The sequence below is a fragment of the Camarhynchus parvulus genome, chromosome 14 (genome assembly GCF_901933205.1).
Source record: "Camarhynchus parvulus chromosome 14, STF_HiC, whole genome shotgun sequence".
Lineage (NCBI taxonomy): Eukaryota > Metazoa > Chordata > Aves > Passeriformes > Thraupidae > Camarhynchus > Camarhynchus parvulus.
This window is the reverse complement of record NC_044584.1, coordinates 14,825,119-14,841,196: the sequence shown is the minus strand read 5'-3', so window position 1 is coordinate 14,841,196 and position 16,078 is coordinate 14,825,119. Positions and strand designations below refer to the sequence as shown.

The window sequence follows — 16,078 nt, the reverse complement described above, 5'->3', positions numbered from 1 at the left end:
CACACTGATAAAATTGTTCTGGGGTTTAACAGAGGTAGGTGAATGATGCCCTTTGTGCTGCTGGAGAATGTACAAGTGACAGAGGGTGCCTGACACAGCTCCTGAGTCACAGTCCTGAGCTGCAGAGTGCTGAGGGCCTCCAGAAATGCATGATCTAACAGAAATGTAGTGGAGCTGTTATCACATTCAAGCCTCTATTCAGCACAGCAGTCAGGGGGAAATTCCTTCAGTAACTTCAGTGGGCACTGAAGAGGAAAAACTGGATTGCTTGGCACCCAAAATGAAATTCATGTGTCCTGCATGTTCAGCTTACTCAGCAGTTTCAGCACAAGATAAACATTCTAGCACAAAGCACGTGCACAAACTTCATGAAAAAAAGGAACATCATCAAAACTGCAAAGTAAAAACTGGAAAATACATCAGATACATCTCCTGCATTGCAGAGCTGAAAAAGCTGCTAGTAATAAGCTGAAGGAGAGAAGTATGTAGGCTGATCGTTGAGAGACTGGGGCTGTCCCCAGCACTTAGAACATCTGGAAAACAGCTGTACCTTTCTCTTGCAGTGCACTCACCACTGCATTGCTCTGCAGAATGTCAGCATCACAGGCACTACCATCTGCTGGCTTGCAGGATCCTGGAATGGTTTGGGCTGGAAAGGAGGTGAAGTATCAGTTCCAACCACCAGGCCCCTGCCCAAAGTCCCTCTCCAGCTCTCCTGGAGCCCCTTTAGGTGCTGGCAGGGGCTTTAAGGTCTCCCCAGAGCCTTTTCTTCTCCAGGCTGAACAGCCCCAGCTCTCTCAGTCCATCCCCAGAGCAGAGGGGCTGAGTCCTCTGAGAATCTCCATGGCCTCCTCTGCACTCACTCCAACAGGTCCACGTCCTTCTAAGAGCTCTCAGGAGAAACCAAAATCCGGCCTGCAAGGTCACTTTGCTGAGACAGCAGAAAAGAGAAAAGAAAGCAAGAGATCTGCCTTGTTCTAAGCAGTGAATGGAGATGTCTGATGAGCTGCCAGCTGAAATTATTCTGGAAATACAAACACTGCAATGCACGCTCTTCTAAGGACACAAGGGTTTCCTAATTGACAACACCTGGAATGTTTTACTGATTTAGAAGAGTCTCTGTTTTACAGCCACCCGTGAGGAAAAAGGCTCACAGCAGCTGACAAGATCCTCAGCCTTGCACTCTTATTGCCCCTGGTGACCAGATGGACCAAGTAATCTGAGTTACCAGGCTCTGCAGGGCTCTGTGGTTGCAAAGGGCACCTGTTGCTCACAGAGCCTGCTCCCGCTGCCGTTTCAGACCCACCACTCTTGCTGCCAGCAGGAACACGGCCCCGGTGAGCACTTCTGCCACAAAGGAGATCCAGACCAGTGCCAGGGACCAGCCAAACCTGATGTCGATTTCCACCAGGAGATCCTTGCTCCTCAGCAGGCAAACAGCTTCTTGGAAGGCAGCAGCTGAATATGCAATATAGACACCGATCCCTGTCAGGGTAACGAGAGCTGAAAAGAGAAACATCTTCAGCTACATAGCAGCCACTGAGGAAATTAAAAACAATCAATTGGATATGTCCTAGGGCCTCTTTGCCACTCCTTCCTATTCTAGCCAGACCAGATTTACAGATTATCTTTGAAATCTAGCTGAGGTTGGTTTCTTGGGCAATGAGGGTGAGAGGGAAGTAAAGGCAGGGTTATTTGTGTCCACTGAGAAATATGTGTTCTCACTGCTAAAGATTGAACCACAACATCTGGCAGCAAGCCTCCCTCAATAAACGTGTATTTTACACATATCTAATGCATGTGCAGCTCTGTTTTCAGAACTGGATTGTAATGTTGCCTGATTCCTCACTGCTGAGGACCATGGACAGTTGTTTCTGTATGCAAGAAAGCCCACAGAGACTCAGAATTGTGTATTTCAAGTCACTGAATGGAGGCTGTTCCCTGACTATTGTCAGTTTTGAGTGTTTAATGTAAATTTGTCGGTTTTCACTATCACCTCCCACCAAGTGTTGTGCTGCCATGACTACCCATCACTGCCAAATACCTGAGCCAATATCTTTGGGACAGAATAAAAACAAATTAATAAGGGCACTCAAACAAGGAGCCAGATGTTTTCAGACTGAAAAGACTGTTCAAAAGGTGGCAGATGTAGGGACTGGCACATCTGGAACAGGTACACACTGCATCCTGAGCCTGGCATCCCTGTCAGTCAAAGGACAGGTGCTGATGGAAATCACCCTTTACTGGATCAGCAGCAGAGAAGATGCAGTAACAAGGCCCTGGATAAAAGGACTGCAGCCCAGGGAAAGTAAATACTGAAACACTTTCAGGACAAAATAGTGGATTTGATTCTGAGAGAGAAAATTTTGGTATGGCTTTCTGTTAAATTACAGCAAGTGATGATGAGCTGCCTTTTTGCCAGAAATATATGTTTGATTAGAGGCAAGCCAAGACAGAAGAGTGTTGGGTTATCCATCAGTCCAAATTCATACTCATATTCCTGATTTTAACCATGATCTGATTCCTGTACCTTATTCTAGTCCTCTGCAAGGAGGGGGTAAAAATTGCTTCATACCTTTTGTCAGCAGAAATGGAAAAGACTGATTTGTTGACATTTTCAACAAGGTGCACTGAAATCTGTGCAAATTCCCTTGGGGAAAAAAAATAAAAAAAAAAAGGGGGAACCTATAGGATGTCCTGACGTGTGGAACATATCAGTTCTGAGGGTTTAAAAATCCCACATTTTTGGAATGGCATCTCCAAATATCTCTTTCTGCTGAGACAGAACTACCTAACACTCAACTTTGTGAATTTGAGTGTCCTACAAAACTGTTGTGGGCATCCAGCCAGAGCAGGATGGGGGGCTGGTCCCAGCCAAAGGCCACCCAGAGTCTGTTCATGTTCTCCTGGGACACTGCAGCAGAACCTCCTCCTCAGGCACCCCTCTCCTGGCACTGCCTCTGTTTCTCCTTTCCCTCTTTGCAGCCCCAAACAGCTCAGAAAGGCCCCTGCTCCACTCCCCAGTGGGATAATCATGCTTGGCACTTGACAGCCTTTCATCTTTCACTGAATATCTGGAGCAGTTTTCCACCAGCCTTTTCAGTGAATACAGCTTTTTGCTGCTCTGAAATTAGAACTTGCTCTTCTTTTTAGGAGACAATCATAATGGGGCATGGCTGGTCTGTGTTAGAGCATTTCAGACTAAAAAGCTCAGTCAAGGCTTTGAGACAGAAGCATTTGCTTCCATCAATCTCTTAGCATTTTCTTCTTAAAAATAGGACTGTATGAGCAGTTGATGAGAGCCAATTCTGAGGATCCCCTTTTCTGTTGGGAAAAATTTCTGGTTTAAGTTACATTGTGAAACAGCACTGAAAATCTGCTTGGAACAGAAGATGCAGATTTAAACACAGTTTTCCTGCTTTGACAAAATGTTTTTAGGTTTTTTAATTTATAGTTCGTTTGGATACAGCAGCAAAGAAAAAAAAATAAAAATAATTGTAAAAGCATTTTAGTAGCTTCAAATTGAAATGACACACTCCAACTAAAATAACTTCTGGGGGTTTCCTTTTGTGACCCACAGTTTGGGGACACCACTCTAGATCAAAACTAGCAGTGAAGCTAAGCCAGGAATGCCTAGAAAGTCCCTTTTCAGGAACTCAATGCAAATACATTTTTAAAACATCAGTTTTCTTAACAGCTCCGAAATCTGTGCAACCCGAAGACTTAGTAATTCCACAGTCACTTTTCCACCACCCCACTAGCCTGCCTGTAAAGGATTTGTGCCCCATGCTGAGAAGTTACTGAATCTTTAGTGTTAATGGGCACAGCACACACAGACTGTTCAAAGGGTGACTCACTCCCCAAGGAGGGATATTTGCCTTTCCTCTGTAGCTCCATTCCAGAGCCAGGACCCCAGCAAACACCAGGGGAATGAGCACCAGCATTATTCTGAAAGCAAATTCTTGCTTTCATTCCCTGGGAAACAAAGTGATGTTTCCCAGATACAAGCTCTTGTTATCTAAAAGAGTTAGGCCAGGAGATGGATTTAGTACCTCCAAAAAGGAAAAGCAGTCCCGTCATTAGGAGCAGCAGGTAGGCCCTGGCAAGAATACTGATGAATCCAGTCATTCCTCCAAAAATCATCAGTATCAGGCTGAGGGGCATCAGGATGACAAATGTTCCATGCATGTCTGAAGGAAAATGAAGAATGTTAATATCATAATATTTGATTATGGTGTCAGTGGGTGTACTGATAATCATTAAGTGCAGAGCCCCTGATCAGGATCAAAGCCTCATTCTGTGCTGCACAAACAAGAAATTGAATTGGACAAGCCCTTGGGTTTTCAGTGTAAATCAGCAGGGCAAACATATGGTGTGGAGGAAAAGGTGACAGGCAGAACAAGCCCTCACAGGGTCACAGCCTGTGTTTCCAACAGAGACCACAGATACAGAGGATATGTCTATACAGATACACATGAGCAATCAAACTGCCCTCAGCTCTTGAGCCAGCTGGAGATCAGGTGATGCATCCCAGGTAGGCACTGGCAACCCTAATGAAAAGCAGCCCTGTTATATGAAAAACACTGTTCTGTTTGGGAGGTGAGATCCAGCCAAGCTTTGATTAAAGGTTTCTCTCCTGTCACGTGTCCTCTGCTGCACTGATGTAGCAAATTGTTGACCTTTTCCTTTGTTGCAGCTGACCATCAACTAGAGGGAAATTTTCCCATCCAGCTCTGATTCTGTCTGTCAGTTTTCTGCAGCAGCTTCACTAAGTGCATTAACCTATCCTGCTTGCTTCCTCCCATGTTAAATGTTTTACATTAGTCTTTCTTGATCCCTATAACATTTTAATAGCTGTGTAAACAGAGGGTTGCTATGTATTTTTTCATATCACCCTGGTTTTTTCCATCATAAACCATTATTGTGTCATTGTTCCCTCTGATGTAATCTATCCACAACATTCAACCCAGCCTTATTTTAGAATAATAACAAAAAAAAAGTAATTCCATTATAAATTTGTTTCATTCCAGAGTAAAGTGCAGAGTATCTGAGAAAAGAAGATGTAAAATCCATATTCTGAAGAGGTCTAGGCTTCATTGTCTCATTTAATTTCACAGAGGAACAATACACCATTAGCTTAGGAAAAGGAATCACTTAAGAGCTCACAGTTGGTGTGTGATCAAATGATCAATTTTTTCAAGTCACTGTAAGTGCCCATGGAATTAGAGCTGCTGCATCTGCCACTGGCTAAGGATCCAGCTCATCCCCTACAGCAGCTTTACAAAGATCAGACACAACTGTGTGCATGTCTCTGTTCAGTTCCAGAAGCCTGGAAGGTTAGGAAGGCATGGCATCAAGGCAGACACTGTTGATGTTTGTACTTGAGTAGAATGTGGTTTCCAGACGTTGTTTTGTGTAGCACAGAACATGCTAACAAAAAAAAAAAAATGTGGCAAATGACAAAGTTTTGGGAGGTGACAATTTTGGGGTTTTTTTCTGCTTCTGGCATTATATTCTCATATTCAGTGCCACATATGCTGACATCAGGACCAGCTGATGCTCAGAAATCATGAATTCAACATTCTGCAGTGAAGACAGCACTTCCCCTCTTTGCTTCTGAAGCTGAGGACACTCCCTGAGCCCTCCTTCAGCAAAACTGGCCATGGCTGCTGCTCCTGGCCAACAAACACAGACCTGAAGCAATTCTCACTGCTAACAGCCAGATCAATCTTCAGCTCACTGGGAACAAAGCAGAATGTCAAAACTGCCTGCAAGTCTTAGCTGAACTCCAAGATGAGAAATAGCCATGGAACTTAGCTCAGGAGTTTTTGTGGTTAGAGGTGGTTGGGGATGTGATGAGACACAGGGTGACAGAGCAGAGATTGGGCACCCAAACCAGTTCTCATATTCCAGAGAGGCAGCAGCAACAGGAGTGTGCTCTTCAGCCACATCTGAGCTTGCTGAGGGTTATTTGGTGTAATTTTTGATTATTCCCCACCATTCTGAAATCCATGTGTCATCTTAACTTTGGTCTTGCAGTAAAAGGTGAAAAAGCATTTTCAGGATGCAATTAACATTTGAAAAGTATGAGTGTAAGAATGGTGCAACCCTGTCCTCAGAGCTGGCCTTGCTGAGAGAGAACAAACATAGCCAAGCTCATGGCTGGCTCTCTGCCTTGTGGTTTCCCTCACCAGTCCAAGTCACTCCTAACAAACTCCACCTCAGGACAGCAGCTCTAACTTGCCATTTCTTTGGCTTTTCTTGTCGTGCTGTGATTTCAGCTACTGCAACCTGAGCCAGGACATGTGGGTGAGCAAAACACACTCTGAATGGAACTTTGTAAAGGAAAGGGAAAGAAAACCATACCAGAGCACCCTTGGGAGTTTCCTAGATTACATTAATCATCTTGACAGTTGCAATATCAGAATAACTCTGATTTTTTTGCCCTCTTCAGTGAAAATATAGGGTTTATGGATAGCTCAGCTGAAACCCACAAACCTCACTGTGACAGAGCCATACTTTTCCTACCCACATCTGGGATCACATTTCTCATTAATAACTAGCAGCTTTTTAAAAATCAAATATTTAGTGAATTCTATTTGGTTAAATAGTACTTTTATAATCTCCAGTGTTCTAGTTCAATATTGAATACTCATTTGTACTATGAAATCTGAAACTGCCTGGGAAACTTATTCTAAAATGCTGCCATGGAAACCACTCAGGAATCTGAATTCATGCCATCTGGCATATGATATTATGCCATTATATTCTTTGATTAGAGGAACAGAATTAGTTTATAGAAGAAAATTACTTAAAATATCTTTACTGTGTTTCTGTCTTCAATAATCATCTGTGAAAGAACATTCATTTTGCAGTCATTTTAGTGCTTTTTAGTTTCTGTTGAAATACACATTTATGCATTATGTATTAAACATATAACTGTCTTCATATGGATGAAATTGCTCTAGTATTGGGAAAAAAAAAAAACACTCTAAGCATTTTGCACAAGAAGAGGCATGTGCACTTTCTTGTAAAACAGAATTCAGTTTCCCACATCTATTTCTCAACACCTGAGCCCCCTGTTAGTACAACATGAAAGATCCAATGATTTCATCTTGGAAATACTGAAACAAACTCATGAACTTTTAAAAAACACTCTCTTTTTTTGAAGCAAAAAAGAATCAAATTGCTTAATCGTGGTTACTGGAGTTTTACATTAGCTAGCCAAGGCTCTTTTACCAGAGCTCTGGCCAAATATCTGTAAGAATGACATCTGCAGTATGTGTCCAGAACTGAGAATTTGGCAGGCATCTCTAAATTACCACCCAACACAGTTGTTGAAGAGTTGTTTGTGAGAGAAATCTGTGGAATGAAATAGAAACACTGAGAGGGTCAGACGTAACCAAGTGCAAGCCCAGAAGTTTTGTTAATCATCTCCTGTTAACATCCTGCAGCTTAATTGCTTCCAACTAACTTTGGATTTGTTTGCACAGCTTATAATAGCAAATAGTGCCTAGAAATCTGTAATATCACCTCATCAGAAATACTCCAAATGGCAGTGGCTCAGAAGAGCTTAATTAAGGGCCTGTTTGTGTTACCCAGCAGTAACTAAAGAGCCAGTTAGAAAGACAAAAGCCTCCAGCTGAAACAGACTCATGGCAGTTGCTAAAAACAATGGGGCTGCTCCAGTAGGACTTGGCAAAGCCAGGAAGAAAAAGTGCACAGAGAAAGCCTGACCTGCTTGCTAGGAAAAAAGCAAGGAAACAAATTAGGAAACCAATGATCAACTGAAAGAACTTGTCTGTGGCTAAATGTGATTCTTCTTGGCTTGGGCCACAGGGGCAGGAAGGCTGAATTCCCTCCTGTTCATTGAGAAAATGTGATGGAGGAGGATTGCTCACAGAGTTAAGGGTCTCCAGGATGATTAGCCAGGCTCTGGTCTGTGTGTTACATGTTTTGGCTTCCTGCTTTTCTCAAAAAACCTCTGAGCAGAATGGGAAGACCAATTGCAGGCAGCAGAAATAAAATACTGCTAGAGCTAGAGCAGGTGGCACTGATAAAAGCTGCAGTAGCAGGAATGGGTAGAATGATGGATGTGAGCAATGCACCATGGCTCACATTCTGCTGCTGGGGTACCAATGAATCTGAAAATGAGAATATTCATCAGAACTTATCACCTGCTAGGCCTCAGCTGCAGTGCTGCTGAAGCTATCTCAGATTTCTGTATATATTTACTGTTATTATCTGCAGTAAGTACTGAAGCAGATGTCCTCTGGCCCCTCTCTGAAGGAACTGTGCACTGTTGCTCAGAAACAGGTACACACCTACCAGACCAATTAAGCCAGAATTTCTGTGTGCATCATCTGGGTCTCATTTCACTTGGCCTCTGAAATGGCTCTTGCTCCAGCCCCAGCTGTTTCCTTCTGGTAGCTTAAAACCAAAAGAAAATTTGCAAAGAACTGTAAATCTGTCAGGAAAAAAAAGTCACAGTGGCCAAAGAAAAGAGCGTTCTTTCCAACATTATAAACTGCAACTCAGTAAATATGGAGCAGGGTAAAGTGTGAAAGCAGCTGGTGCATGACTGTTACAGGGTCCACATGCTGTGAGGAAATCCAGACAAGTTTATCTCTACTATTAAACCCATTTTGTTGAGGAAGAAACCAAGGCAGCTGTTAAATTAAAACAACTGAGGTATCAGAGCTGCCTCTGCAGCAAAGATAATTTCCCTGCAGGAAGCACAAACCTGAGTGCAGCCTCATGGTTCCAGTTACATTCGTGTCTAAAAAAGAAAAAATAAAAATACTCTGGGGAGAATACTTTAAGCAGTTGTGCATAGGCAGCTGCACGCTCCTGTCTTGATTTTAGAACAGGAAAAACAATATGAGTGGAAACCACATCCATTAAATACTCAATTCTGGATGGGTCAGGAATAGAGGAGAGCACTAAAAATGGACCTGTAAAAGGAAATCAATCACTGGCCATGTTGTTCAAATCTCTGACAAAAGATCAGGATTGCCAGAGGCTTAATCTTACCTTGTAGGTGCCTCATGCAGATGGTTTGTGTGTCACACAGACATTAAGAAAGAACAGCTGTTCCTCTCACATTATTTTTTATAACTCCAGCCCCAGCTCTGCAGTGCTGGTGGGACCCTGCAGCAGCTCAAGTGCAAAGCTGAGATTCAAGAGAGATTGTCTCGTTTTGAATAGAAATATTTACAATATTTTTCATTTTGCAAGGATTACACTGGTGCTGCCTTCAGCTAAATCTCTACTGGCATTTATTTATTATTAACAACATAGACTTTGGTAAGTGGAAAATATTTATATGAAAAAAATGTCTAAGAGCAACTTTTCACCAGTGTAACAACTTGAGGTTTCTTGTTTGGGTTTTTCTTTTCTTTTAAGAAATTCTTTTAGAAAGCTCAAACTCTTGGGGAAAAGGTTTCAGCTGATTAAGCAGCGCCATTCCTTCTATTCTGTGTGTGATCCTCAACATCTAGATCTGATTTTGGATATTACATTTCCGCTACTGGAAAACGGCAAAGCTGCTCAGAACTCAATGCAGCTGCCTTTGAAGTCAGTGACATCCTTATTTTGTCATTTAGAGAGAGATAGATTCAGCTCACCATGAAAAATGTTGCTCTTGCTGCTTGTCTGCCATGGCTGGCACAGGAGAACAAGTGGCAAAGCAAAATAACAGAGGTGTCTTTGCTGACAAATTTAAATTCTAAGGGGAATTTTCAGAGGGCTATCTTTAATCCTAGTAGTCACCCAGGCACTCTAATAACTGTCTAAATTACAAAAAGTGATCATTTCATTTTGTTCCTGTTTGGGCCAGAGGAAAGTGTACATCTCCAGTGAAAAAGAATTTTATTAATGCAGAACTTTCAGAAAAGTTAGTGGTAGGCAGTCAAGTGGTATTTTTCTTTAGATAGTGGCTGATGTTTTAAACAAATAACCAGGTCATGGTGTAATGTGTAATAGGGAAATATTTATCCATTGTGGGTTTGAGGGGAGGGAGTGTATGCACTGCATGCTCAGCTGGGGGGAGTGGTAAGAGAAGAAAGGGAAGGCTAATGAAGAGGGAGGTGATAAGAGAAGAAAGGGAAGGCTAATGAAGAGCAGAGAGTGTTTATGTCCAATCCATTAGAGGAGCAGCTCAAGGGCACTCCTGTGACGTCAAAATACACCACAGTCCCAGGCTCAGCAAGCCCTAGGTTGATTGCCTGGGAAATATTGCTGCTAGCACAGGGTTTTAACTCGTGCACCCAATTATTTTAATTTGCCAGGAGCTCAATTTGAAGTACATAATAAGCCTAAAAGGAATCTGCTGGGATGAATGGAGGAGATATTGGAAATGTGGAGGAAGGGACCATGGAGGCTTTTCATTCTCTAATGAAGGGTTTGTCTTCTGGCAGTGGCCAGCACTTCTGTTTCCACTTAGGCCCAGCCCTTTGCACTCACATACAGACTTTCTCCTTGCACTTGTGTCTAGCTCAGACATGCCAGGAAGTGCATTCAGACTCTGGAGAATGAGGGATGTGACCAGTGTGTGACTTAAGTGCCTACTTTAGGAGACAGTCCTTTAAAGTCTTTTTAGGAATAATCAGAAAGAAACAGGTTTGGTGTTGCCAGAGCTGATGAGATTCAGTGCCAATCAAACAGTGAGAAATATGAGTGTACAGCTAGATGGAATGAATTAATCCCATGTCACTGTGCCTCACAGACACCTTCACAGGCACACAGAGAGAAAAATGTCCTTTTTGTGAAGTAACCAACTAAAGCTGTGCAATTAGCTTGTTTGCCACATATTGGAGCTGATGAAGAAACTGCTGTAACTACACTGCAATCCATGATCACAGAATTTCCTTCTAAAATTCTTGTCAAAATGTGTTGTAGATGAAGATGGTTTGCCATGATCTGCCTAAATATGATTCAGTGGCCACAGTCAGAAACATTTAAGAGAGAAGAGTAAAGCTGATGTAGAAGGTACTATCTCAGGCCCTGATGAATCTAGATGTCACATAGAAACATCTGTATTTCCTAGGAGAAAGAAGTACTGACATGGTACTTTCTATGTTCAGCTGCTACTGCTGAGGATCTGTAGCCTCACCACACTGAAACTGCATTGAAGCTGAGAAAAAAAAAATCCAAAAGTTAACTCAGTAGGGCATTCCAGTCAAACCTAGCAGATTCTTTCAATTGAAGTATCTTTGATTTCTTCTCTCATCACTTTTAGGCAGACTGTGCCTGTTTATAATAAAATATGCAAGTGTCTTTGCAGTCCAGAAGTGTTTTTCCAGGAGCATAAAAATAGTACTTGATGTGAAAGAGAGAGAAAAAAAATCTCCAAGGCCCCAAAGAGTCTGTAAACATCATTATTAATACAATTTTTATTCATATCCACTATTTTCTTACACTTCATGACTCACAAAGAGCCATCCTTTGTTTCCAAGCCAACATCATTTGTATAACCAAAAGAGCATTGCTTTTTGGGTTTGTTTTGCTATTTAACTGAAGAGCTGCAATCTCTCACCTGAGAAAAATAACCTTTTGCAAATATGCACACAGCTTTTGAAAAGCAAATAGCTTCATCCTGAAATGTTGGACCAACATGCCAGTGGAGGTGCTGACACTTAAAACATGATCAGGGAGGCTCAGTTAATGCTGACCCCTGAAAGGCTCAAGTGACCCAGCAATCACCTCCACTGATTTCAGAATAATTGAGCAGCTACAGCCCTCTGCTTTCAGCATGGAAGATTAAAAAATTGGCCCTTCCTATTTGAAAGCACAGAGAGACATGCTGGGCTGTCAGTCCTGAGCCTGCTGCTGTGTTTAAATGCTGGGCTGTCAGTCCTGGACCTGCTGCTGTGTTTGTTTGGCTGCTTCAGGAGCTCACTGGGCTCTGAGTCCTACTGGACCTTCCCAGGACAGCTGTGACACAGCCCCAGCACCTCCTCTGTGTGCTGCACCTGCAGCTGCACCACCAGATGCTGCTCCAAGAAATTTTAAAATTTAAAAACCCTTTAAGCTCCTCTGGAACCCAGGGAATGGCTGATTTTGATGACAAGAGTTCCATTTTAAGAAACAGGACAAATGCATGTGTTCTACAGGGTCAGGGAGAAGAAGTGAGTAAATAAAAAAGTTGTAAATAGCAAGCCCATACACAAGGGTGTGTGAGGAAAGGACTGTGCCAAATATAGGAGGCAAAGATGGTAAATCATCTTCTAGGAGATGCCTGTAAGTGTTTGAAAATGTTCAGTTTGGACTTTTTGAAAACATTCTGGCATTGGCAAATGAATCTAAAGAAAAAGAGGAAAATATATTAGAAGCCTAATGTTTTTGAACACGATGTTCTTCAAAGACTTTGAACACTGCTTTTGGCCATTGATTTATTTTCTTAAATTCTCCCATACTTAAGTCTTTCATCAGTGCCAGGAATCCCACTGAAACGCTAGAAAAGTAGCTGTGTTAAAGATTAGTTTAAATGTGTTCTTAAGCATTTTCAGTGATCAGACTCCTTTGAGGTGATTGTGAACACTTTTGCCTTTTATTTTTAGCAATTATGTACCTTCCTGTGCCACTCCAGTCAGAGGTTTAGCTCCTGTGGAAGAAATTAGCTGAACTTGTCACCAAATAGATGGGTATTTCAACAGTAAACACACTTAAAGACCACAGACAGTGACAGATATTGTACAGAAGCAGAGTCAAAGCACTTTCTCAGTGAATTCCCCCTCTGAATCAGAAATGAGTCCTTGTAAGTGGCCAGGGAGGGAGGGAAGGATGGATAGAAATAGAAAATAATATAAAAGCTACTCACACAAAAGCTGTCTGTGTGACTCGGTGATGTTCGCATTCTCGTGCCAGAAGGGGTTTATCAAAGGGTAACATTCACTCCTCACTAGTAGAAAAAGGGGGGAAATTACACTATTATATCAGTTTGCTATATATATATATTTGGTTTTTTGCATGTACATATAATCATTATAATACTACTGCTTCTAAACCAGCCACTCCTAGGTAGGGAAGGAAATTAGAGGATTTTTAGCATGCAGCATCAGCTGCTCCCATGGGGCCTGACCACTGGAGTCAACAGGGAAACATCTGCTCATTGCAGCGGGGCTCAGTGCACAGCAAAGAGAGAATTCCTGCAACCCGCTCCTTCTCCCTGCTCCTCTGCAAGCATCCTTTCTTGCCTACGGCAAACATTACTTACTCTTGGCTTTTTAGAGTGCAATCAAAGCCAAAAGTTAAATGCTTAGCAAATAAATTAATGACATGGGGAAAATCCTATATATTGACCTATAGGATTATAATAATTCTATAGGATGATACATAATAATACTTATATTTAAAATAATTGTATTGTTTATGTAAATAAACTATATAGTGTTTATATTTTTATTTGTTGTGTTATTATTTATAATTTTAATGGCTTTAACCCAGAACTTTCGCCCCTTAATTTCCTGGGCCAAATGAAAAGACATCTCCTTCCTTCTAAATGGTTAACGTTTATTAGATTATCTTGAATTAAAAGTTAATGTAAAATCAGGTTACAGTAGCAGAAAATTCGCTCTCCCCATGTCTCCTTGGGCAAGTGACACGGGAGGTACTGACAAGGCACTGCCCACGGGTCCGGGGCACGGCCAGGGAGCGCCTGTCCTTGAACCAGGTAGAGTCGGAGCTCCGCGGGCAGCGGGCACTGCCCCGGGGCCGGACCCCGCAGCCGGACGGACGCCGCATCCTCATCCTTCGTCCCACATCCCGCATCCCCATCCCCATCCCGCATCCCCATCCTGCATCCCTGCATCCCCATCCCTCATCCCCATCCCTCATCCTCATCCCTCATCCTCATCCCGCATCCCCATCCTGCATCCCTGCATCCCCGCATCCCCGCATCCCCATCCCTGCATCCCCGCATCCCCGCATCCTCAACCCTCATCCCCATCCCGCATCCCCATCCCGCATCCCCATCCCTCATCCCCATCCCGCATCCCCATCCCGCATCCCCACAGCCGGACCCCCGCAGATGGACCCCGAACCGAGACTCCCGCAGCTGCCTCCCCGCAGCCTGATCCGCAGCTGGACTCCCGCATCCCCGCATCCTGATCCTCAGCCGGACGGACCCCGCATCTCCGCACGCCGAGTCCGCAGCCGGACGGATCCCTCATCCCCGCACGCCGAGCCCGCAGGGGGACAGACCCCGCATCCCCGCACACAGAACCCGCAGGGGGACAGACCCCGCATCCCCGCACGCCAAGCCCGCATGCGGAGCGCTGCGCTGCCCCGGTCCCGCCGCCCGCGCACTCACCGCGGCAGGTCCGCCAGAGCCCCGAGTGCGAGCTGAGCGCGTCCGTGCCGTTCTGGGACGCCTCCAGCTTGGAGGCATCGATGATGTACCAGAAGTCGGTGGCGATGGCCACCACGAGGAAGATGAAGCTCGAAAGTCCCACCAGGGCCACGAAGAGGGAGAGCGCGCCCAAGTTAACCCTCATGGTGCCGCCGCCGCCGCGCCCCGCCCGGCCCCGCGGCCGCGCAGGTAGCGCGCCCCGAGCCCCGCCCCGGCTGCTCCGATCCCCGCGGAGTATTATAGTAGTATTATATTGATTATATGTACCGGGACCGGGCACCGCGCGGGGAACGGGCACCCCGCGGGCGGAACGGGCACACTGCAGGCGGAACCTCGCCGGCGGAACGGGCGCCCCGCGGATGGACGGGGCACCCCTCGGGCGGGCTGGGCACCCCTCGGGCGGGCTGGGCGCCCCTCGGGCGGGCTGGGCACCCCGCGGGCGGAATGGGCAACCCGCATACGTAACGGGCACACTGCAGGCGGACCGGGCACCCCGCATAAGGAACGGGCACACTGCAGGCGGAACGGGCACAGTGCAGGCGGAACGGGCACCCCGCGGGCAGACCGGGCACCCCGCGGCCGCCGCCGGCCCGGCCCGACCCACAGAGACCCCGCCGCCCCCCGGCCCCGGGCGAGCCTCGCAGGCGAGTGCGGAGCGAGCGATCGGGCAGCCAGCGCTGCTCACGGAAAGGGACAGAGTGTCAAAACCACGGGCATGGGGATCCCCATCGCTCCGGCAGCCTCGGGATGGGCTCACCTCGGAGGGGAGAAAGGTCCTGCATTCCAAACAGCAAATTCCCCTCCCTGTCTGTGAGGGGAGGAGGAAGCAGAGCAGAGGTTTGGGGAGCAGAAATACAGTTTGTGTTCCTGCTTTCTGGCAACTTTTCTGGGTATATTTACAAGAGATTTCCTCTTGTTCTGTGCCTTCCAGCTGCCGACCTCAAAAGGCCAGTTCTAATCTAATTTGAAAGGGGGTCTGAGACAAGGCAGTGGTGTGGCATTTACTAGCTGGTGTAGTGATGTCTGCACCCTGCTCGGGATCATTTTCCTGTTAGAATGTCACCGATGGAGGGAAGGACACAAGCTCCCTCTCCAGAAACTATAGTTACTGAGGTGTTCATGGGTGAGCCCTAAAGCCACACTTCACCCAGCCTCCTGCTCATCTTCAGCCCGCTGAAATCTGTTGAGTAACAAACTGTATTTCAGTACTAGAACTTTGTTTTCAAACCCACAGAGGACTTACTCTGGTGTTTTACTGTGTCTCTTCACTGGCATAAAGATACTGTGCAGGTAGGGTCAATGGGGCATCTTGTTTTTTTCCTTGTAATTCACTGCAGGCCTTCCAGGGAATTGCTAAGTAACTCTGAGTAATTAAAAAAGTCATTCTCATTTATTTTCTGGCATGGACACTGGGCAGAATGTGTGACATCATTACCCATCCATGGCAACAAGCTATCGTGAGCCAGTAGGGCTTCAGCAGCAGGATCAGTTAAAAGGAACATTTTCCTTGACAAAGAGTGTTTAAGTAAACACAGTAATCATCAACACTACACACCACATTTTGCTCTGCAAAACTACTGGAAGGTGTATATGGCAGGGAATATAATAGTCTCTATATTTAGGAATACACTGTTAAGCAGCCACAGCATCATTCTGAGCTCTTGCCATCTATTTTTCACATCTCCAAGTTGTATCTGTAATCTGTGAAAATGCCTCTGTAGTTCCACA

At 44.9% G+C, this 16,078-nt stretch overlaps 1 protein-coding gene across 2 annotated transcripts; it reads right to left on the bottom strand.

Moving 5' to 3' along the window:
• Nucleotides 1-1,145: 1,145 nt before the first annotated feature.
• TMEM114 (transmembrane protein 114) lies at nucleotides 1,146-14,495 on the bottom strand. Of its 2 annotated transcripts, XM_030958403.1 has the most exons (4): nucleotides 14,312-14,495; nucleotides 12,821-12,901; nucleotides 4,053-4,190; nucleotides 1,146-1,503 (listed from the first exon to the last, which is right to left on the bottom strand). In XM_030958403.1, the coding sequence occupies exons 1-4, from the start codon at nucleotides 14,493-14,495 to the stop codon at nucleotides 1,271-1,273; spliced, it is 636 nt and encodes a 211-aa protein (XP_030814263.1). In that variant the 3' UTR covers nucleotides 1,146-1,270. The 2 variants fall into 2 exon arrangements, with proteins under 2 accessions (XP_030814263.1, XP_030814264.1); XM_030958404.1 differs by lacking the exon at nucleotides 4,053-4,190.
• Between the last annotated feature and the right edge of the window lie 1,583 nt (nucleotides 14,496-16,078).

Excerpts from the sequence above, each read along its gene's own strand:
- TMEM114 (XM_030958403.1), bottom strand. The coding sequence starts at position 14,495 with ATGAGGGTTAACTTGGGCGCGCTCTCCCTCTTCGTGGCCCTGGTGGGA. Across the intron at positions 12,902-14,311 it reads GCTCTGGCGGACCTGCCGCG|TGAGGAGTGAATGTTACCCT; the intron begins GTGAGTGCGCGG and ends TTTTTCTACTAG. Across the intron at positions 4,191-12,820 it reads GTCACACAGACAGCTTTTGT|ACATGCATGGAACATTTGTC; the intron begins GTGAGTAGCTTT and ends ATTTTCCTTCAG.